General features: G+C 43.1%; 1 protein-coding gene across 1 annotated transcript in view; it reads left to right on the top strand.

Annotated features, from left to right (window-relative positions):
- LOC129859473 (neuropilin-1a-like) overlaps nucleotides 1–24648 on the top strand; it is a gene marked incomplete at its 5' end in the record, with an annotated part of 74990 nt that overhangs the window by 24911 nt on the left and 25431 nt on the right. Inside the window, one exon of the mRNA XM_055929310.1 lies at nucleotides 22923–23078. Coding sequence (XP_055785285.1) covers nucleotides 22923–23078 — 156 coding nt within the window. The remainder of the gene's footprint in view (nucleotides 1–22922; nucleotides 23079–24648) is intronic.

The raw sequence follows: 24648 nt of genomic DNA on the forward strand, positions 1-24648 counted from the left end.
GATGGCTAATGAGAAGAATGTGTGTGTGTTTATGGCAGAAAAAAGGTCATATACCTTATGAGCAATACTGTGAGCAATACTTCTCCAAAGTCAATTTACCCAAAGCTGTTTGGAGACAAAACAACAGCAGGCTTTTTGACTGTGTTATTGAAGCTGAATCACCAAATTGGCACCTTATTCCCTACTTTTGAACATTTCCTACATAAAGCTCTGGTCAAAAGGCATGCATTACATAGGGAATAGGTTAATAAGTAGTGGCATGGGCCCTGGTCAAAGTTAGTGTACTACATAGACAATAGGGTCTAAAGTAGTGCACTACATAGGGAATAGGTGCCAATTCAGACTCAGACACAGTCCGATTCAGAGTGGTGACTACAGTAGAGGTGACTCCTTCCTACTTTCTAGTTCCTGGTCCAATTCCAGGAGTCTGTCTGCTGACTGTGTCCTCTGTGGACACCCCTGTGGCATGCTGGGTAAATCCTTTAAGGTGATCCAGAAATCTGACTACTTTCCGCTTTATGTCTGATGGAACTCCAGGCTAGCTGTGGATTCCAGACACTCCACAAAGCTCTCGCTCTCTGTCTCTGTCTCGCTCTCTCTCTCTGTGGTTCTCCTCCTCTCCTACCTGATAATCGCTGGCATCCTGTCATCCGCTGTGGTGACTGCACCAGGGGACATATCTACCACATCCACTCACACACACATAACTTTGTTATCATTTGCTATTGCTATACTGTAGACTAGAGTATGCATTTTAGAATATCTGGCATTATCATTCACAGAAAGGGAACTTTATATGAAAAGACTGGAGCTCTGAGTTTCTGAGTCTCTGATCCCAAGGGCATGACTATGTCACATACACTGGAACCTGTTATTGTGTTGACATGACAACCCCACTTGACCCAACCATACACCAATACCTATGCACAGTTCTGAGCATGTTTGATTTAGGACCCTAAAAGCCTCCAGGCCTTGTAAATGCTTAGGCTTATTTTTCCATATTTTAGTTATTTTATTAGGTCCTACTATCCATCCCCACGTCGCTTAAAAGTTAAAAGTTTGGCCAGACCATACGTATATAATCCTCGGGGGCCTTATAATAGATTCGACCTGCAGCCAAATATTTACATAAGGAGGTTCATAAGCAAGGTTTTCCTTATTGCTATGAAAATATTGTCCTAAGGGCCCCTGTTGGTCCTTGCAGACTAATTGAATCAGTGGCAGGGGAGTGTGTATTTGTGTGTGTGTGTGTTTTGCGTACGTGTGTGTGTGTGGGTGTGTGTGTGGAGAGGGACCTTGGCTCTGTGCTGTGTGGGTGAGTGGGAGGAGGGTCTTTGGACTGGCGGGGGTCCATTGTACTGAAGAGGAACCCATGTTGTGTGTCCCAAATAACAGCCTATTCCCTATAAAGTAGTCTGAAGTAGTGCATTATATAGGGAATAGGTTGCAATTTGGGACGCAAACCAAAATGCCCTCCCGTCCCAGACTACTTCCTGAAGCAGTTCCTGTATAGGAGATGGGACAGACAGTTGTGTAACACTGATAGTCTCTCAGAGGGGAAATTCCACACTTAAGCCCTAAGATGCAGTAGTAGGTCAATGGGACAGAGAGGTTACTGATCGACAGAACACACGTTCATACTGTAAACAGTCATGTATACATTGTCATAGGTCTTATCATGTCTGGAATAACCTGTGAGTTTGACCAGAGAGTTAAGGCGTATGCATGCTTCCCATCCGAAACAGTTCGGAACAGCGTTCACGTGTTATGACAACATTTTGTGATGTTTTTGTTTGTTTTGCTCTTCGGCAAGGGTTTTTTCGAGCTGTTCGTGCACACACCAAAAAATATTAAGGCAAGCCGAAGTTCGAGAGCCAAAGTCTATGCACCTTCATCGGTCATTGGTCAACAGTAGGGATTCTTCAATTAAGTGTTTGTTGTCATTCAACGAGAGACGACTCGTTTTCATGCAAATTTTTCCACTTGCAAGATACTGCACCAAACGTTAGATTTCCTTAGCAAAAACGTCAAAATGAATGACAGATATCTTGAGTTATCTGACCATTTTGAGGAAGTGTATACTGTCTACGACATCTCAAGATGGACAAACAGTGCTATTGCTGCTATTTCAAATTTTTCAAGCAACCTTCTTTTAAGGGAGTATGCGACCACACTCATTCGGTTCGCCTAGCCAAGTTCTGAAGCATGCAAAGGCCTTTATGAACATAGAGATCCTATGGCTTAGTTTCATCAACAATCAAGACGCAATAATTGTCACGATCGTTGGTTGAATTAATGGACCAAAGCGCAGCGTACTTAGAGTTCCACATGTTTAATAAATATGAAACTCACCAAAAACAATACAGAAGAAACCGAAATGTGATGTTATGGGCTGCTCACATGCAGCTACACATAAAACAAGATCCCACAAACAAAAGGTGGGAAAAGGCTGCCTAAATATGATCCCCAATCAGAGACAACGATAGACAGCTGCCTCTGATTGGGAACCATACCAGGCCAACAAAGAAATAGAAAACATAGATTGCCCACTCTAGTCACACCCTGACCTAACCAAAAAGAGAATTAAAAGGATCTCTAAGGTCAGGGCGTGACAATAATAACTTGTAAATGGAAGGATAAGTAGTTTATAAGACATACTGTAGATACTATAGTCTTTTCCTTTTCCAGTGACTCTAGATGCAGTATAATGTGTCCCGAGAGACTTTAATTCTGTGAAAATCTGTTTAGAATGCCTCTTTTTGCTAATGAGGACATATTTAAAAACCTCTTAAGGATCCGCCCCTTTTTTCAATTTTCGCTATAAATGACATACCCAAATCTAAAACCAGCCATTAAAACCAAGTGGGCCGTTCTGTTCTGCTCTGTTCTGTTCTGCACTGCTTAACAGTTGCCATTTCATATACTACTCCCAATAATCAAGTAGACTTCATAGACTTTCTCTCCTAACTCTGCTAGTCATTTCAGATTGCAATTAAACTCTAAATGGTCACTCTTGCGCTGTGCTGATGCCAGAGCAGTAGAACAACGATTTTGGAATAGTTCAGAATGCTCAATATAGTATTGATTAGTCTGAGGTTTTCTTATTTATTTATATCATTTTATTTAGCAGTAAAATACAAACTGGATAAAAAGGGGATATGCTCTGTTGGGCTCTCCAATTCCCTCCTCAGCCAATCAAATGGCAGATAAGTCGAAGCGTGGCACATCTGTTTCTAAGGTAACAAAGAGTGAATTCCGAGTTTGGTATAGTGTGTAATTTATAATTTCATGAAATCGTTGCTGCTTCACTTATGTCCTCCCTGCGCTCATGAAGAGAGAGAAGTGTAATTATAACAAGTGTTATTAAAAGACTGGAATTCTTCATTTCATTAAGCCTGTCGGAGGGAGGGAGCAGCAGGAGCAACAACAATCTCTCCCCATCGTTAATGGCAGGCACCCTCACAGCAGCACGGCACAAATCATCATCTCACACGCCTGTTAGATGTATATAATCAATTCATTATTTATTTCATTCATTATCTGAATGCAATTTGCAATAGACGTTATATTAGCTATTCATGATGGGGGGTGGGGTTTGACGGGCTGATATCTCGGGCATATTTCTGCCTATTATTTATTTAGATTAAATATATCTACGATATCTAACGTTGGTTTGTCATCCATTTTAATGTTGCCTCTCTCAATCTATTGAGATAAGGAGCAGGGCAGTATCCTGGAGATTCTCATTCTAGTAATAGAGCTTGTAGTCCTAAAAAACAGAAATTAGTTACCTTTGGTTTGTTCAGCCATTCCTATGGGGGAAATTAATAGGGAAAGAATGGGGTTCAGGGATAAATGCCAAAAATAAGGTCAACACAGACTTATGATCTCTTATATGTTTTGTTCTATAAGATCTATCAGTTAACATGACCTTCATGAATTATGAAGCCTTTATGCGCTTTATGTGCTTGTTTTGATTCCAGAAATGCTTCAAAATTCACAAAAAGGGACGTTAGCTGATGAAGATTATCTCATAGAACAAAATGTATAAGATCTCCTAAGCCTGTATTTACCAGTGTTTGGTAACTTTGTCATTTTAATTTTGATTGACATGCTTCAGCTATATTTCAGGATTACATTTTTTTAATATTTTCGGCATTTATCCAAAAACAATCCCCCCCAAAAAATGTGTTTCCCCATAGGCTTTGGCAAACAACCATGGCGGAGTTAGTGCCGACAAAAAGACGCCATTACTACTGCTCTCTGTAAGGCTAGTGTGTGTGTATGTTTGTGTGTGTGCATGCAGATAGAAGGACAGACATGCATCCTTTGAGCGTTCTTACGTTGACAGGGAAATAAGAGAATAATCCTCATATTCCCTATTCCCCATTCCCTTGCCATGTCAGACACATCAATAGGAGATATAGTGGCTATCTACCTCTGTGAATTCTCCATCTCTTTGAAGTCTCAGTCCCAGAAGGGGAATAGCAGCAGCAAGTTGCTGTGATGATGATTGAACACTGTGTGGACCAACTCCTGATCGCCCTTTAGCCAAATAGTATATTTATAGATTAGGCCTGGTTCCAATAGGAAGACCTGAATGGTGCGTGACATAGTAGGAGGAAATACCTGCATCTGTACAACACATTTGGCCCTCTGACTGAGGGAGGATAACTATATTTTTGGAGGAGGACAGTCTCCGGCCTGAAAACAAAGTGTCCTCTGGGACCCTAAGGGAGGAGTGAAGATTCCCCTGGGACACTGTCGACACACACACACACACGTACAGTGGTCGACAGATGTCTAAATTGGCTTTCAGTTATCCGTGGTCAGTGGGATAAAGGGCTAAAATGTCTAGCACTCTCTCTGTTTGCATCCCAAATGGGACGCAGTTCCCTACAGAGTGCACCAGAGCCCATAGGGGTCTGGCCGACAGTTGTGCACTTTATAGGGAATAAAGTGCCATTTGGTACGCAATCTTTCTCTCCATTGTCTTTGTCAATGAGAGCCCTTCAAGCTGCCACTGTCTATCGTCAGTACCAGGGGTACTGTTGTCATGCAAGAGATGAAAAATGTGAATATTGTTTGTAAGTAACATCAGCTTCTCTCTGTTGATTAAGTCTGGCTAGAGAGGGTGGGGGGAGGGGGCCTGGGATTTGGCTGCCCTGTGAGATATACTGTACAGTACAGTGTCTAGGCCTAGACTACAGGGCTGATACAGGATTGATCAATTTTGTCTGTTACATATGGAAAGTAGGGTGAATAAGGAGGGTACAGGGTAACAAAATATGAACAGCAGTGGGGCTAATGACTCTAGAGATGAGGAACAGGCCGATGAAATGGGGGAACGTTTATGGGACTCCACCCAGAGGGGCAGGTCCCGGGTGGAGAGCCATTCCCTCTGCCCGAGCAGATAGCGTGGACAGGGGTCCGGTGGTGTTCCGCTTGTCGCCTATACCTGGAATTGGTTTTCAACAAAGCGGACCGGGCTCTCTTCCAGGTACGGCGGAGGAACATTTGGGCAGAGGGATTGCTGACTTCCTCCTCTTCCTCGGGGAAGAGCAGCTGAAATCCCAAGGAACACTCGAAGGGCGAGAGACCCGTAGCAGAGCAAGGAGGGTTGTTGCGGGCATACTCAACCATACCAGTTGCTGACTCCAGGTTGTAGGGTTGGCGGAGACTAGAAAGTGAAGAGTAGTCTCTAAGTCCTGGTTGGCTCGCTCCGACTGACCGTTTGACTGGGGATGGAATCTGGAGGACAGGCTGGCCGACGACCCAATGAGCACGCAGAACACCTTCCAGAACTGGGATGAGAACTGCGTACCCCGGTCGGAGACCATATCCACCGGGAGTCCGTGGAGCCGGAAGACGCGTGGCACCATAAGCTGGGCCGTCTCCTTGGCTGAGGGTAGTTTGGGGAGAGGAATGAAGTGGGCGGCTTTGGAAAACCGGTCGACCACTGTCAGGTTGGCAATGTTGCCCCAGACGGCGGGAGACCCGTGACGAAATCCAGGGATATATGGGACCAGCGACGGTGAGGGACAGGCAGTGGTTGGAGAAGACCAGCCGGAGCTTGCCAAGGAGTTTTGTTCTGTGCGCAAACCGTGCAGGCGGCGACAACCGTGGCAACATCCGGAACCCTAGTAGGCCACCAAAAGTGTTGTCGCACAAAGGCCAGGGTCCTACGAGAACCCGGGTGACAGGCAAGCCTGGAGGAATGGGCTCACTCCAGGACCACGGAGCGGACAGAGTCAGGCACAAATACCACTTCGGAGCCCAAGACAGAGGGTTCGGCTGGAACCACTGCGCCTCCCGGACCTGTTTCTCTATATCCCTGCTGAGGGCCGTCACCAGGCACGAGGTGGGAAGGATAGTCTCGGGCTCCGATGTGGTAACCATGGGGTTATAGCGGCGAGACAGGGCATCCGGCTTGACGTTCTTGGACCCCGGCCGGTAGGAGAGGGAAAAGTTGAACCGGGTAAACAGCAGGGCCCATCTCGCTTGCCTGGAGTTGAGGCGCTTGGCGGTGTGGATATACGCCAGGTTTTTGTGGTTGGTCCACACAATGAACCGATGTCCCGCCTTGAGGCATTGAGGTGGTGGGAGAAGGCGGCGCAGGGATGCAGTTTAAGGTCCAGGGCAGAATGTTGGGACAGGACAGCTGCTTTGTTTTCTCAACGCCAGTGTACCCAACCATCCCAAATTCTCTATTTAGTGCACAACTTTTAACCATGGTTGCATCCTATTCAATATTTAGTGCACTACTAGACCATGGCCCACAAGGCCCAAAGTTGTGCACTATATAGGGAATAAGGTGCCATTTATGATGCGTTCCAAAAGTTTACTACCTATTGAATCACCCGAAACCAGAGTTTCCCAAACTCAGTCTTGGGACCCACCCTGGGTGCACATTTTGGTTTTTGCCCTAGCTCTACACAGCTGATGCAAATAACCAACTCATCATCAAGCTTTGATTCAACAGGTAATAAACTACCTGCCCTGAAGCAAGGCTACTGTCTCAGACTGAAATCTGTAATCATGCCACGTCTGACACACACACGCACACACATACTCATACCTGCGACACCCGTTAGACCCACCCACCTCACACGTCTTCCCTCTTTTTCAGGATAAAAGAGATGATCAACTGCTTACTAAAGACGTGCATAATTTAACGGCAGAAAGAGCTAAAAATAAGCTTGTAATTCTGTCAGGTAAACCCTGTTATGAATGGAAGGTCTTTGAAGGAGCTCATTGGTTCCACAGCATTACAGCGTTGTCGTGGTTATAACATTTTTATGAAAGAGGAATTGTTATACTTTAGGCTAATGGCATTCTTTAAAAGCCCAAACCAATATAACACCATCTAGCCAGAGTCTCTACATGGAATTAGAGGAAGAGGCAATAGTGATGAATCACACTGTGATGAATCACACTGTTCAGAAGTTCTGTAGTCTGGTCCCAGATCTATGACCATAAGAGTTGGAAAGACAGCATAAACAGGTCTGGGACCAGGCTAGTTTAGAAATACTGTACCTGAACACGCAATGTATCCGTTTGTTTGTTTTGGATTGCCAAAGAGGATCACACAACCTCCCCATGCAGCCAGAGATCTACTGTAGCTGGGAGTCTGTGTTTCTGTCTGTCCGGTCTACGACTACCAGCTGGTGTTTGACTTTGAAATACAGTAAGATAATTCCCCCTCTCTGTGTGGTGATCAGCTTTTTCTGTGGTTGTTGTTGTTGTTTTTAGAGAGAGCGAGAAAGAAAGAGAGAGAGAAAAGAAGAAAAGAAAATGTATTATTGTGATCCCTGGAGTTTCTTGATTATTCATACAGCCCACACACCAACAGATGGGGAATCTATTTTTCCCATGCACAGTCAGGGAGGCAAGGCAAAATAGAGTCCAAACTCGGTAAAAAACTAAACCATCTATAAACTATCCCTGAGAACTGATTGTACTAACTTCCATCAGTTCAATTATGAGGTAGTCAAACAGTAAGATAACGGCTTTGGAAGTCATTGTTCACTGAAATGAACTCTGTATTCCCTTCTGCTTCTACCAACCACACCCCACCCCTCAGCTCTGCTATTCAGTTGGCAGCCTCATAACAATGAGTTAACTGTAACCTCAGACAGTGATCCTGTTCCAGGGTCTGAGTCCCAAATGGCACCCTAGTCACTATATATATAGAGCAATGGATGAAGATTATGACCTTGTCCGACACTGTCTGTGGTGATAATAATAGATGATTCATGGAAGTAATCTCATCGAACTTGAGGAACACATAGGGCCAATGTTCCCTCAATTCTTTGGAGTATTGAGCATATTTCAGGTCTGCTGAGCACAAACTTGAACATTGAAAATTCTGTGCAACTTCCGGCACGCATTTACTGTGAGCACTGAGGCTGTACCCACTTTAAGCTACAGTTTTAACAGTGGCCAATCAGGCTGCTGTGGCTATTTGGTCATAATGTAGGACTACAAGAGTGGCCTACCATCAAAAACAATGTAGAAGAATGCATCCCATAACATTTGAACGTGGAAATAGCTGCTCTGTTAGTAGCAGCAAATGTGTGATGTTCAATGTAGGCTTTATATTCCATGAGACTCTTTCAGACAAGGAGGTGACTGAAAATGTTGTGTTCTTTGATGCAAGAAACCCCTTTACAAAATACAATGAATTATTATTCGCATGCCATTATTAGAGAGAAATAGACAAATTATGCTACCCTCTGCCTATTGGCTTCTTAGCTTATTCAAGACCATCTCAAAATGCAACACTGCCCCTTTATGTCACGACTCCCACCAAAGGTGGCTCCCCTGCCTGTTCAGGCGGTGCTCGGAGGTCGTTGTCGCCCCTTTTTCCTTTTCTGTTAGTTTAGTCTTATTAGTTGCAGCTGTTCCTTTTTGTGTTTCTTGATTTTGGTCTATTTAAGCCTGTTAGGCCTGCTTAGGTTTGTGCGGGATTACTTTGGTTTCTCTGTCGATTGTGGATGTGTTTTTTCCTCTGGATCGTTTGCCCTGTGTTCTGGGTTGGTCAGTGTGTATGTGCCCTGTGTTTGGCGTGACCGTTTTTTCCGGAGAATTAAATTATACAAATCATTGAACCCTTTGCTCTCTGCGCCTGACTCCTACCTTCCACTCCTAGTAACCCGTGACACTTTAAGACATAAAAAAGCTCTTTACCTGATTCACTTTTGAAAGATGGTTAGAAATGCACACATTTTGTGCTCTTGTAGGGAGCAACCACTCCCCTATAACTTACTAACTAGCAAAGAATATGAACAAATGTGCACAGGTGGCTACATGCAGCTCTCACTTTGATATCAAAACAAGCACATATACTCGCAACCGCTCATGCTATTAACACAGTCCAGTTCAAAGTGAATGGCACAGATCCACATATGGCAATGGCTATTTGCATATAGGCCTACTGCAGCTCTGATTGGTTATGGCACACCAGTCTGTGTAGGATACAGGCCTGAGTCGTGCCTGTCAATGCAATAGAATCCTACTCCAAAGCGCTCTGCCTACAAGAAAATCTATCGCACAGTTAGTTTTGCATACCAAGTCTTGCATAGTTTGCTTTGTTTCGGTATGTTACATTGAAAGTGGCCAATATGGCACTGATTCGAGCACAATTCCCACAGTAGAGCGAAACTTTGATTGTGTTAACTAAAGGGGAAAACTCTAGAAAGTTGAGTGACGTTCAATCTTGTGCTTCTCTGCTCACGAGATAGTAAGATGACACTGACAGATATGGCAGCTCTGCTTCTAGCTCCTAAGGAGCTTAGAGGGAACATTGGTCATGACCACAGTCAAATTCCACGTGACCGTTGAGTCATGGTAATCTCCTCTTATGCACTCTGGATATGTGTTGATAGTACCCAACTCGCTAATGACCGTTAGGTCGCTAGTAGCCTGGTACTCAGCGCTCTATTGTCCCTCTAGCCACTCTGACATCATTGCAAATGCAATCAAAAATCACATCAAACACAGTATTGTTCGCTTACAACTCACCTCAATGTGATTGAACAATTTGAAGAAAGAAGCTCAACAACAGGTTGAAAGTGAGTAGAAAACATGGTAATTGTGAATGTTGTTTCAAAGCCAAACACAATGGAATGGACATTGCTTCCTAAGGCAGGGGTTCCCAAACTTCTTCTCTCGGTCCCCCCCTTTCATCATTGGGGAACATCCCCCCCCCCCACACACACACACACGCCACGTCTATTTCTATTGGAACAAGCACTATTAATGACACAGACTGATCACACACTCTTGTTGGTGGAGAGAATTTTGTAGGTTTTATTTTCATTTTCTTGCAAATCGATACAATTTGCCATGTCAAATCTGTATGCATTTGATATTTGAGTGAGTCAAACATTATAACAATATCTATGGTCTAAAAAAAACGAAATAAAAAAAGTTAGCTGACATGGGCTAGTTGATCTGGACATTTCTGAGAAGTTATAAATAGTGTGCAATGGCTAACATGACAAGAGGAACTGATGATGCCCTACCCAAGTTCGAAATTGCACCTTCGAAATTGCATTCTACTATTACAACTTTCAAGAGTAAGTTAAAAGCCGGACTGAAAATGTTACCCTCGCCCCAAGGTTTGGGAACCAAAGGTGATGATTAATTCAAAACACCCATACGCCTATTAGAGCTTATGCATATGCATAGGCCTATAAATGAGCACAAACCCGGAAAAAAAAACCTGTACATAGCCTTATAGCCTACCGAATATTATGCACTGCAGAAAAACATAAAAAATACAATGATTTAAGATGTCTTAGGTACATAATTGGTCTAGCTTATACTCCAAAATTAAACAAATTCAAGTAGTTGCCTATGAGTGTGGCCTGTATTATTATACATACTGGATGGACTGGTTACAGTCACGCCCTGACCTTAGAGAGCCGTTTTATTTCTCTATTTAGTTAGGTCAGGGTGTGATGTGGGGTGGGCATTCTATGTTTTGTATTTCTTTGTGTATGGCAGAGTGTGGTTCCCTGTCTATCGTTGTCTCTGATTGGGAATCATACTTAGGTAGCCTTTTTTCCCACCTATGTTGTGGGATCTTGTTCTTGTATTGTTGATGTTGAGCCCTACAAGGCTGTACGTTTCGTTGGTTTTCTCTTTCTTGGTTTTGCTGGTTATCATTAAAGAATATGATTAACCTACCCCACGCTGCATCTTGGTCCACTTCTTCAGACGAACGTTACAGTTACCTTATCCTATGCTCCAAACTTTATATCCATGAGTCTAGGAGAGAACATATTGGCCTAGGCAATGCGGTAGGTTGATTGATTATGCAGGCCAGCTTACAGAGTTAGCCTACAATTATAGTGAATTTATATCTGATGTTCAACAGCCTAGTAATAGGGCATTTGTTATAATTTCTTAATAGGCTGACACATTACCTTAAGCTACAGAATATCTCACCACCATGCATTTCCATCTCCTCCTCTCTCTTCTTTGTTATATTCTAGACATTGCGCAGAGGGGCTTCAACAGTTTAATGAAATACATTTAGTTGTGAAAGCATGTTACTATCGATGTTCCCGAACAGATTTCACTTGATTTCCCAAATTAAGCACTGGGTAGCTGCAGGAACAGGGTTGGAGAGCCCATGGCATACAGTTTGGATTGAATATCATCTGTCGCACAGCGAGAGGCTGCATGTTCCTCAAACAGTGGTTGATAGATGGAGTGAAATGTGTTCTTATAAGCCCAGACATTTCTATTTGCAATATGTGAAAGCAAAGTTTTGATGGTTGCCACTAAAAACAGGAGGATCCCAGCTTTTACTGCTACTATATTTATTTCTCAGTTGCAAAAATGAAGCATTACACCACTATAAAACTGGGAAAATGGCCTCCATTCGCATACAGGCGACATGTATTTTTGCCCCTGTTCCTGCCCATTTGATAATGAGCCATTGTAAATCGAAACAAATTTGACATGCTAGTAAAGGCAATATTACATTGAGAATCGTTTGATTGGTGAAAGTATGATCACTTGGTGAGAGAACAGCTTGTGCAGCCTGAGGCAAGGAAAAGAGCGCAAGCTTTTTCTACAACTTTTTAAAATCATCAATAGCCTATAGTCGCATCATGCCGCCCATATACAGTGCATATGGAAAGTATTCAGACCCCTTGATTTTTTTCCACATTTTGTTATGTTACAGCCTTATTCTAAAATGGATGATATTACCTTTTTCCCTCATCAATTTACACACAATACCCCATAATTACAAAGCAAAAACAGAGTTTTTGAAAATCTTGCACATTTATTCAAAATAAAAAACAGAAATTCCTTATTTACTTAAATATTCAGACCTTTTGCTATGAGACTGGAAATTGAGCTCAGGTGCATTCTGTTTCCATTGATCATCTTTGAGATTATTCTTCAACTTAATTGGAGTCCACCTTTGGTAAATTCAATTGATTGGACATGATTTGGAAAGGCACACATCTGTCTATGTACGGTCCCATAGTTGACAGTGCATGTCTGAGAAAAAAAACAAGCCATGAGATCGAAGGAATTGTACGTAGAGCTCCTAGACAGGATTGTGTCGAGGCACAGATCTGGGGAAGGGTTCAAAACAAATTCTGCAGCAGTGTCCAAGAACACAGTGGCCCCCATCATTCAACCCGATGGTCACTGACAGAGCTCCAGAGTTCCTCTGTGGAGATGGAAGAACCTTCTAGAAAGGGAAGGAGAAAGGGATACTTAGAAGGACAACCATCTCTGTAACACTCCAGAAGGAAGTCACTCCTCAGTAAGAGGCACATGACAGCCCGCTTGTAGTTTGCCAAAGGGCACCTACAGGACTCTCAGACAATGAGAAACAAGATTCTCTGGTCTGATGAAACTCTTTGGCCTGAAGCATGGTGGTGGCAGCATCATGCTGTGGGGATGTTTTTCAACGACAGGGACTGGGAGACTAGTCAGGATAGAGGGAAAGATGAACGGAGCAAAGTACAGAGAGATCCTTGATGAAAACTTGCTCCAGAGCGCTCAGGACCTCAGACTGGGGCGAAAGTTCACCTTCCAACAGGACAGCGACCCTAAGCACATCAGCCAAGACATTGCAGGAGTGGCTTCGGGACAAGTCCCTTAATGTCCTTAAGTGGCCCAGCCAGAGCCTGAACTTGAACCTGATTGAACATCTTTGGAGAGACCTGAAAATAGCTGTGCAACGACGCTCCCCATCCATCCTGGCAGAGCTTGAGAGGATCTGCAGAGAAGAATGGGAGATATTCCCCAAATACAGGTTTTTGCTTTGTTCTTATGGGGTATTTTGTGTAGATTGATGAGAGGGAAAAAACTATTTAATGAATTTTAGAATAAGGCTAAAATGTGGAAAAAGTCAAGGCCTCTGAATACTTTCCGTATGTTTTGATTTCTAAGACATTCTAAGGTTTGTAACATTCACAACAAAAGTTGTCAAATAACTCTAAATCTAGCATAAATAACCTGTTTCAAATTATCGTTTTTACGCCCAACATAGCCACTTCATATGTGCTCGATCCAGAATGGGAAAAAGGCCCTTTCTTTTGTATTCAGCTAAGTTCAACTATATTATTCTTACTATAAAATCATATAAGATAATGGCACGGGACTTATAAGCATATCTTGTCTGCTAAATTAACTAGCCTACAGCCTATAGCATGGCGCGTAGCTAGATAACATACAGTAGGCTGACTTATATTCTATTCTTCTGAAATAAATGTTCTTCATATCATAATGTTTCTTTAGACCTGCCTAAAATAAATAATGGATTTATTGTGATGATGTATATTAAATGGATTTGTTAGACTTTTAAAATGTAGATGTTCCAAAGGTGCACATGCGTGGAGGTGGCCTGGAGATGCTAAAAGTATTTATGTTAATTAACGGTCAATTACCGTGAGACTGTCAGGCATTTGCATGACAATTACCGGCTGACAAAACGTGATAACCACCACAGCCTAGGAACACACACACACAAAATGTCTGATGTGGTGAAAACCTCTATGTTAATCTAATTGGACCAACGGGTTTAACTGTGGGCTTAAAAGCCTGTGCAACGACAATAATTCTGTTTCTGCTTTTCAGCGTAATGACTGGAGCCTGCTCTCTCTCTTTACATGTTGTTAAACACATGACTTAGAGGCAGCTTTCTCACACACACACACAAACTAGTGGACCAAGTGAAAGAACCATTATTTTAGTAGGAACAGGGAAAAACCCTGAGAGAAAGAGCAGGAAGAAGATAGAGAAAACAGAGGAAAAAGAGAAAGAGACATTATTTGGTCCCTGCCATTTTTTGACGCGGTATTTCATGGGAACGGGTGTGTGTCCCTGTAGATGTGTGACCGGCAGATATGTGACCCTGTAGATGTGTGACCTGGATTTGGTCCTATGTAGCAAAATTTGAAATGTTTTTTTACATTGGATAAAAGTAGAGACTCAGAGCTAGAAAATGGTATATCATACACTGCAGTTGAGGAACAATGGTTAAGTAATCATGCTTTGAAAGTTGATAAATGACCCTTGAATGTTTTGGTACACCTAGCTTTTCTTTGTCGACACCTATTCAGCATCGTTCACACATTCTTAGCCCCACCCATCTCTTTATGGATTCACATGAGGCCATGTGCTAAACAGAGTGAGTAGTGTAGTAAACAACCAAAGATTTCAAGACTAAAGGCGGCAAAAGTAGTAGCCTACAATAAGGAAAACTCTAGGTAAATATACACTTTATCTAGTCCTTGGCTTATATCCTAATCTGACTTTGGTGCAGTCCATGTTGTTCTTCACATTACCATCTCTGGTAAACACACACTGAATTTGTCACATGCACAGGATACAGAAGGCGTAAACGTTACAGTGAAATGGTTACTTGCATATTTGCATAGTAGCAATATAAAAAAAAACAGAAAGTGTCCAGATAAAAATATTTTATAAATATTTTCTAATTATTAGATGACACTTACCCAGACACACTTGTCTAAATTGAGGTGTGACGTCAAATAAATGCTAAAACCACCCCCCATCCGCATGTAGCTAAGTGGCAGTGGTATAAAGTACTTAAGTAAAAAATACTTTAAAGTACTAATTTACTTTACTATTTATTTTTTTGCCAACCTGTACTTTTACTTCACCACATTCTTAAAGAAAATAATGTACCTTTTAGTCCATACATTTTCCCTGACACCCAAAGGTACGCGTTACATTTTGGCAGGAAAATGGTCCAATTCACACACTTATCAAGAGAACATCTCTGGTCATCCCTACTGCCTCTGGTCTGGTGGACTCACTAAACACAAATGCTTCATTTGTAAATGGTGTCTGAGTATTGGAGTGTGCCCCTGGCTATCCGTAAATCTAAAAAACCACAAAACTGTTCCGTCTGGTTTGCTTAATATAAGGAATTTGAAATGGTTTATACTTGTACAATAGATGGCCGATATCTTCCCCAGACACACCTGGCTAACTTGATGGGTCATGTAATCATCTGGCGAACTGGAGTCTTTTGAATTAGACATGTAGCTTGTTAGATAACTAGCTAAATAATGAACCAGCATAACCCCAACTCATACTACTACTGTACCACCAATACAAACTAATTGTCATAGCTGTAGTATAAATCTGGAAGTAGCTAAATCTAACTAAGTAGGTTCAATGTTAGCTAGCTAGCTAACATTAGGCTATAACTAGCAATGCAAATAGATTTTTGATTTGAATAATATTACTAAACAGATCATACACGTAACGTTAGCTAGCGAGCCAGCAAGCTAATGTTCGCTAGCTAACTAACAGTACGCTTTAACTTGCAATGAAAATGACTTTCTGACTAAATTAGGTGGATGAACACTTCACGGCAGACTGGAACCATTGAACAAAATGTTGTTTGTAGCTACATCTTGTTTGGCCAGCGTTGTCTCAAGTCACTCCGGTTCACACTGACTGTGGTGTGTGCAGAAAGTAGCCCATCACAACGTTTTCCAACTGATCTGTAGATAGTGCCTGCTAAATTCAAGGCATCAATGTTGTTAAGAAAAGGAGCAAAACTTTTTTAGTTCTCGATGGCTCAAAAACGCAGCGGTAGAAAGGACTATCAACACGTCTTCTTCTTCTTTGGGATTTGGTTGGCAGATCGCGTCCAACTTAAAAGGTGCATACACCTCCACCTACTGTACTAGTGTGAGGCCAGTCACGGCCTACCTAAATGAAATTATCGTCATTATTCCTGTTTCTAAAAGGAAAAAAATAGCACCACCAACTAACATCCACTGACATCCACTGTGCTCTTGATAAGAAGTTACATTGTGTGTCTGTCTTTTATGATATGTCGAAGGCTTTTGACACCGTGGACCATGCTGTGTTAGTGCAAAGGTTAAACTGTTGTGGAATTACTGGTCATGCTCTAGATTGGTTTAAAAATTACCTATCAAATCGTACACAATGTGTAATGGCGGATGGTTGTAAATCTGTGTCCATAGAGGTGTGCTCAGGTGTTCCACAAGGTTCTATTTTGGGCCCACTGTTGTTCATTTTGTATATCAACAACATTAGGGATCTTATTGAAACAGCAGATGTTCATTTTTATGCAGATGATACTGTTCTTTATTCAACTGGTAGTAGTTTATCTTTGGCTTTTGAAAATGCCCAAAGAGCATTTAACTTCATGCAACAGAATCTGTATGATTTAAAGCTGGTTCTAAATTCAGGTAAAACAAAATGTATGGTATTTTCAAATGCCAGGCATGTTCCCAATCATGTCATTGCTACATTGGCTGGACATACTATAGAGCAAGTTAAAGTGTACAAATATTTGGGTGTGTGGGTTGATGATAAGCTGAGCTTCACTGTGCATGTAGACAACTTGATAAGGAAGCTCAAGTTGAAAATAGGTTTTTATTACCGGCATGAGGCTTGTTTTTCTTTTGAGGCCAGGAACGAGCTGGTACGATGTATATTACTGGCGGTTTTAGATTTTAGTGATGTTATATATACACTGCTCAAAAAAATAAAGGGAACACTTAAACAACACAATGTAACTCCAAGTCAATCACACTTCTGTGAAATCAAACTGTCCACTTAGGAAGCAACACTGATTGACAATAAATTTCACATGCTGTTGTGCAAATGGAATAGACAAAAGGTGGAAATTATAGGCAATTAGTAAGACACCCCCAAAAAAGGAATGGTTCTGCAGGTGGTGACCACACACCACTTCTCAGTTCCTATGCTTCCTGGCTGATGTTTTGGTCACTTTTGAATGCTGGCGGTGCTTTCACTCTAGTGGTAGCATGAGACGGAGTCTACAACCCACACAAGTGGCTCAGGTAGTGCAGTTCATCCAGCATGACACATCAATGCGAGCTGTGGCAAAAAGGTTTGTTGTGTCTGTCAGCGTAGTGTCCAGAGCATGGAGGCGCTACCAGGAGACAGGCCAGTACATCAGGAGACGTGGAGGAGGCCGTAGGAGGGCAACAACCCAGCAGCAGGACCGCTACCTCCGCCTTTGTGCAAGGAGGTGCACTGCCAGAGCCCTGCAAAATTACCTCCAGCAGGCCACAAATGTGCATGTGTCTGCTCAAACGGTCAGAAACAGACTCCATGAGGGTGGTATGAGGGCCCGACGTCCACAGGGGGGACGTTTGGCATTTGCCAGAGAACACCAAGACTGGCAAATTCGCAACTGGCGCCCTGTGCTCTTCACAGATGAAAGCAGGTTCACACTAAGCACATGAGCACATGTGACAGACGTGACAGAGTCTGGAGACGCCGTGGAGAACGTTCTGCTGCCTGCAACATCCTCCAGCATGACTGGTTTGGCAGTGGGTCAGTCATGGTGTGGGGTGGCATTTCTTTGTGGGGCCGCACAGCCCTCCATGTGCTCGCCAGAGGTAGCCTGACTGCCATTAGGTACCGAGATGAGATCCTCAGACCCCTTGTGAGACCATATGCTGACACATGCACATTTGTGGCCTGCTGGAGGTCATTTTGCAGGGCTCTGGCAGTGCACCTCCTTGCACAAAGGCGGAGGTAGCGGTCCTGCTGCTGGGTTGTTGCCCTCCTACGGCCTCCTCCACGTCTCCTGATGTACTGGCCTGTCTCCTGGTAGCGCCTCCATGCTCTGGACACTACGCTGACAGACACAACAAACCTTTTTGCCACAGCTCGCATTGATGTGTCATGCTGGATGAACTGCACTACCTGAGCCACTTGTGTGGGTTGTAGACTCCGTCTCATGCTACCACTAGAGTGAAAGCACCGCCAGCATTCAAAAGTGACCAAAACATCAGCCAGGAAGCATAGGAACTGAGAAGTGGTGTGTGGTCACCACCTGCAGAACCATTCCTTTTTTGGGGGTGTCTTACTAATTGCCTATAATTTCCACCTTTTGTCTATTCCATTTGCACAACAGCATGTGAAATTTATTGTCAATCAGTGTTGCTTCCTAAGTAAACAGTTTGATTTCACAGAAGTGTGATTGACTTGGAGTTACATTGTGTTGTTTAAGTGTTCCCTTTATTTTTTTGAGCAGTGTATATATGCAGGCCTCAACCACTACCCTGAGAGCACTTGATTCAGTGTATCATGCAGCCTTCAGGTTCATTACAAATCAAAAACGTCTAACACATCATCGTGATCTCTACAGCACTGTTGGCTGGTTGTCATTGACCTTGCGTAAGCTTAAACACTGGTATACACTGATTTATAAGGCCATATTGTGTAAAATGCCTTTTTAGCTCTGTTCTTTTTTAGTCAGGTCGGTAAATAAAACAGTATCTAAAATTAGAACAGGTCATGGTAGAAATAGTTTTAGTTACTTAGCACCGTGGTCCTGGAATTCTCTCCTGAACATTTTAAAATTTGATGATCTAGTTTCGTTGGTGGAGTTTAAACACTTGATCGATGTATATATCATAGAAAAGTGTCATTGTTTTTAGGCCAGCTGTTTTTAGTCAAGACTTTCGTGTTTTTAACGTAAAATGTTTTTGTTGTACTGTATGTGTGTTTATAGTTTTGTTTAATGTTGTGTTAGTGTATGTAAGTTGTTTTGTCTCAAACATTGTTCCCCCTGTTGCTATTGGACCAGGTTTCTCTTGAAAAAAAATGTGTTATCTCAATGAGAAAAACCTGTATAAGTAAAGGTAAAATAAAAATACAAATAAAAACCCTACACCTACATACCACTCTTTCATAAAAATAAACAAAAAGTACACCCAGCTACTTCTCTGCCTCAGCATACGACACCTTCTGCACTACTCTGACTCTGGCCACTTCAACCTGCCTCTCTCGCACTGGACACTTCCGATCCCCAGCAATATGAGCACCCCTACAGTAGACACACACAACTTTATCCACTGAAAATACACAATCCTCTGTCCCACGCCCTCCTGCACACTTCCCACATCTTGGAATCTCCTTCCTACACACTGCTGCAACATGACCACTGCACCTGAAACAGTGCAGTGGAGTCAGCACAAAAGCTCCAACAGGATAACTGATACTTCCGAACATGACTTTGTCTGGTAGAGACTCTAACTCAAAACTCAAAAGGGCTGACAATGACTCCTATGTTTCACCACGCTCCCCACCGGGTCTGCGTCGCACCAAACACCAGGAATTTTCCATTTTCAACTCCACACTTAACGCTACCCCAGAAATCACTCCTTTCAATGATGCCCTGTTCCTAAGAGCAAAGCAAGAAACAGATCTTGACCCAAGTTGCATGACTCGGAGCGCCTGCGCTCTTTGGTCAGAAAAAAAACAACAAATATCACAAGTCCACTACAGGTTACCGTCACTGATTCAACTGCACCCAACTCTTTTCTCTCCCATCCTGAGGGGCGTTAAGGGGTTTGGGTGAGCTATGCCTTCCATGTCTCAGACACACACACACACACACACACACACCGTGCACACACTCACAGATACAAACACACTCTGTGTTAAAGAAGTGCCAACAGAATCTGATTACCCTCTTTGTCCTATGCGTTTTGGACTGTGTACAGTATGTTCAGCCATTATTATTTTAGTTTGTCTGTCCAGTATCACTGACCCTTGTAACACTCGTCTGTTAGCATTGCCGTGGTTCCCCTTTTCTGCTCTGTTTTGACTGAAACAAGGAGTCATAAATAAATCATGTCTCTCATTAGCACAGCCCTGTTATCAGGCTCATGTCTGTGAAATTGATCCAGTATGTCTGTTCTCTCCTTACAACAGAATAGCCTTACAAGGCTCTGTCCTTTAGATCCTCAGGTCCTCAGCAAAGCAGCCCGCCTTCTCCTCTCTTCAGTTTTATTTTCGTTATTTTTGTTCTTCTGTTCTCTCCTCTCTTCTCCTCTCTCTCTCTCCTTGTCTTGTCTTGTCTTCTCTTTTGCTCTCCCTCTCTCCTTCTCCTCACCTCACCTCTCCTCATGGCCCTCACTGTACCCACCCTCAGAGTACTGCTCTTTCTAGCCATGCATTTTTGAACATGCTCAGACTGGGCCTGATGCAGGAATCAGAACTCTGTGTGTCTGAGTCCATGGTCTGGAGGTACAGAGCAGAACATTGTGATCAGGTGACTGCTCACTGACTCATAACTAAGAAGAGTGAAGGAGACACAGACAGAGGGAACCATTTAGCCAGCCAATGACACAGCCTATCTGACTGACTATGAGTGTTCATGAGTGTTCTCATTTAGTGGTGGTCACTGACTGAGAGAGCTCGTAACTCTCGTAACGTTCTAATTCCATTATTCCATTATGGCTAATGAGGGGCCAAGCAGAAGGATGATCCAAGGCCAAGTCATCCCATTCGACCTTGTCTTCTCAGTAAGCCACTCTGTCATTGGTTCAGGTCAGCCGAGAAGCAGCACAGGAGGCAACTCTCATGACATGCCGTCCCCTATAAAAGGAGCTGATGAGGAGGAGGAGGATGAGGAGGAAGAGGACTTGCCTTGCCTCGCCTTACTCTTCTCCTCTCCTCTCTCATTTTCCCCCCATCCAGACCGCTCTCCATCTGTACTGGCACATTCTTCCTTTCTTCCCCTCTCCCTTCCAGCCATGTGATGGGGATTGTGACTCGTCTGTTATTAAAAAGGAATGCTCTGAAACAGGGGATTTGATTCTGTCTCTGTTTATGGGGCAAAACAAATCTGGGCCTTATTCTGTAAACCCAGTTAAGCTCCAAGGCAGGAACAAAAGTATTCTGTCTTTCTCTGTCTTTTTTTCCCTTCATCCATTCATCGGCTCCCCCCAAAAAGTAAGTAATATATAGACTTTATTCATGGTCTCCCCATCTGGTTTTATCCTTTGTTTTTGGATCTGAATGCATGTAAAGTAGACAAATTACAATGTATTCAGGAATGACAATGTATACCCAATGTATTCACTGTGATATGCAGATGTGAGTCTGAGTCTTAACTATGATATGTTAAGCATGTGCAGTGGAGCAAGAGAGAGAGGAGCACTTTTCACTGTTTAAGGCTGTATGGATGTCTTTAACCTGCACTGCCTGGGCTGCCTGTGCTGACTGGCTAGCTGGCTAGTGCTCTAGTCAACTGGTTTAAGCTAGTATTGAAAGGCTGATCTCCTCGGCTCTCTGTGGTTGCATACCAAATGGCTCCCGATTTAGTGCACTAGCCATATGGACCCTGGTCAGATTAGTGCACTATAGGGAATAGGGAGCCATTTGAGATGCATCCTTTACTCATTAGCATCAGTGTGTCCTGTCAAATGAGAGAGTGAGGGAGAGAGCCAAACTAGGGCCCGTTAAATGCTACCAATGCAGCATAACCTCACTCTCCGCTACTGGAGGCTTCTCCCACGGGCCCTCCTCTCCTTCATCAGTCGTCCACCAGTCTTTCCTCCCCTTCTCTTCTGTTCTGGATAGAGAGATGAGATGCAGGATTTAAGTGGCATCCACACGGGCAGACCAGAGGATTGACGACAAGCCAAAAGGACAAGTGTTCTTTTTCTTTCTTTGCGTGAGGGACCAGCGAGCCGAAATAATGTCTTCTCTCTCTCAGAGTGGGGGCTACTGTAACTAACAGTCCACGTCTGAACTGTTTAATCAATCCAGACTCAAGCCCCTACTGTAACTTTAGCCCTGATAGACAAGCTTGATGGGACATGGATCTGTCCATTTAAGGGGATCCATGGGGAGATGGGGTGCTTGAGGTCGAGACGTCCTGTTGTTCAGAGGAGTAGGAGTCAACACATGGAGAGGCAGTGCCAGGAGTATGGGTTTGCTTCTTCCTGACAGAGACAGACAGAGACAGAGACTGTCCATAGTTCTGATAGAAAACAGTGTAAACGTTCTCAAACCCTGATGCATGGAAACCTCCTTCACTTTAGTCTGTTCAGCATCACAGTCCTTTCAACCTTACTGACTCTGTTCTAACTCCCTTCTCTCCAATAACCTCTTGGCCCTGTTCCCCCAGTCTGGCAGTCGGCTCGTAAAAATATAATAACAAATCAGTAATGTTACAGCAGATCACGATTATTTATGAAGCTCCATTTTTTTTAACGCAGCCTTATACTATTTGAAATTCAATCTAATATCGGCTTTTTTTCTGTTTTGAATATGAGGAGACTCCATTCCATTCAATATTCACTTTTATCAAATAAGCTCTTCACATCACAGGAAATTAAGATTTCATCCAGTGTCCTTTTTTATCAATAGAATATCATTCCGTACTTCTGCTGTTTATTACATTTCAGTCATAGTTTGATGAGGTGTGGGCTAAAGGTGCTTTCCAATAACTATTTTATATCGTCAGTATTTGGAACATGCAGTACAGTTTCTCTTTATACTGGAAGTACAGTATTTCTGTATGCTCTGTACTATTCCACACAAGAAGTTCCCTAATGAGAAAGACAAAGTTTGAATTGAACTTTACTGACCGTTCCCTCTCTCCTCAGGTGGACTTGGGTTTCCTTCGGTTTGTGTCTGCCATCGGAACACAGGGGGCCGTTTCCCAGGAGACCAGGAAAACCTACTGGATCAAGTCCTACAAGGTTGATGTCAGCTCTAACGGAGAAGACTGGATCACACTAAAGGAGGGGTCAAAACAGAAGGTAAGAGAGATTACTCCTCACCCACTCTGTACCCCACTGCCCACCTCTAAGATTGCATGGTGTCATGAGGTCATAGACTTTTCTTATACTTCAGCACTGTGTGTGTTACTGCAGAAGTAGCAGTACTAATAGGATAGTATATCAAAAGCAGAAGACATGGCCAACCAGACCCAGTACTTCAAATAGCCAGTCATATGTAAACGAACAGTCAGCCAGAGTTGAATTGTGGTCTCCTCCTTAATATTAGCTTGGATCTCTGTCTCAGCCACACCATACCTCAAAAAAAGGGAATGCCCCTGGCCTGGTCTGGTTTGTGTTCTGTTCTGTCTTTGTGTAACAAAGATGTTCCCACTATAATATTATGTGCTTAGCGTGGTATGCTAATACACACAACATTGTGTGAGAGAGACTGTATTTAAAGTGCCGTACTACTCTCTGTCTTTTAAAGAGACTACAGTCGTCAAATCAAATTAGATTTGTCACAAGAGCCAAATGCAACAGGTGTAGACCTTATCGTGAAATGCTTACTTACAAGCCGTTAACAAACAATGTAGTTCAAGAAATAGAGTTAAGAAAATATTTTCAAAATAAAATGAAAAATAAAAAGTAACACAAAATAACAATAATGGGGATACAGGTTAGTCAAGGGATTTTTTTTACATGTAGGTAGGGGTAAAGTGACTATGCATAGATAATAAACAGCAAGCGGGGGGGGGGGGGGGGGGGGGCAATGTAAATAGTCCGGGTGGCCATTTGATTAATTGTTCAGCAGTCTTCTAGCTTGAGGATAGAAGCTGTTAAGGAGCATTTTGGACCTAGACTTGGCGCTCTGATAGCGGTTGCCGTGCGGTAGCATAGAGAACAGTCTATGACTTGGGTGACTGGAGCCTTTGACAATTTTTTGGGCCTTCCTCTGACACCGCCTGGTATATAGGTCGTAGTCATTTAGTGAGGGCTGGATGAAGTCATTGTTTACTGTGTGTCAGGCTCTGGTATTTTTCTGAAGAAGGAAAGGGGTTATTAAAGGCTTTAATAAACCAGGAGTGAGATGGATGAATGGAATGGCGAGTAGGGAGAGAGAAAGAAAAAGATTACTGGATGGAGAGAGGAGAGGTTCCATGTTTGAGCAGCTGGTAGAGGTGGCTAATAGTGAAAGAGAGAGAGAGAATCAACCCGAGCGTTACTAACCGATCAGCGATCAGCGATCAGCCTGTGAAACAGACCAGCAGGCTCTCCATCTGTAAACATCGCTCTGGGTGTTCACACTCCACAGGGCCATCAAGATGTTAGTTTGACCAGTCTAAGGATCTGTGGAACCTGTAAACAGTCACCATTGTGTGTGTGTGTGTTTGTCAAGGACAGCAACATTTTCCTCAAATAGCAACCAAAGTAGCACTTTTTGTGCTTGTGTGTGTGTGTGTACCCTACCCACCACCCCTCTCAGGCCCAATTTTTTCAAGACCTCTCCAAAGTATACAGTTCTTTTTTTAAAGCACCGGGTGCTTAAATGTGATGTGGAAAACCATGTTTCTCTGTTCCGGCCTCTAAAGTGCTTTTGTGAGGAGTGGGT

The sequence above is a fragment of the Salvelinus fontinalis genome, chromosome 7, assembly GCF_029448725.1.
Source record: "Salvelinus fontinalis isolate EN_2023a chromosome 7, ASM2944872v1, whole genome shotgun sequence".
Lineage (NCBI taxonomy): Eukaryota > Metazoa > Chordata > Actinopteri > Salmoniformes > Salmonidae > Salvelinus > Salvelinus fontinalis.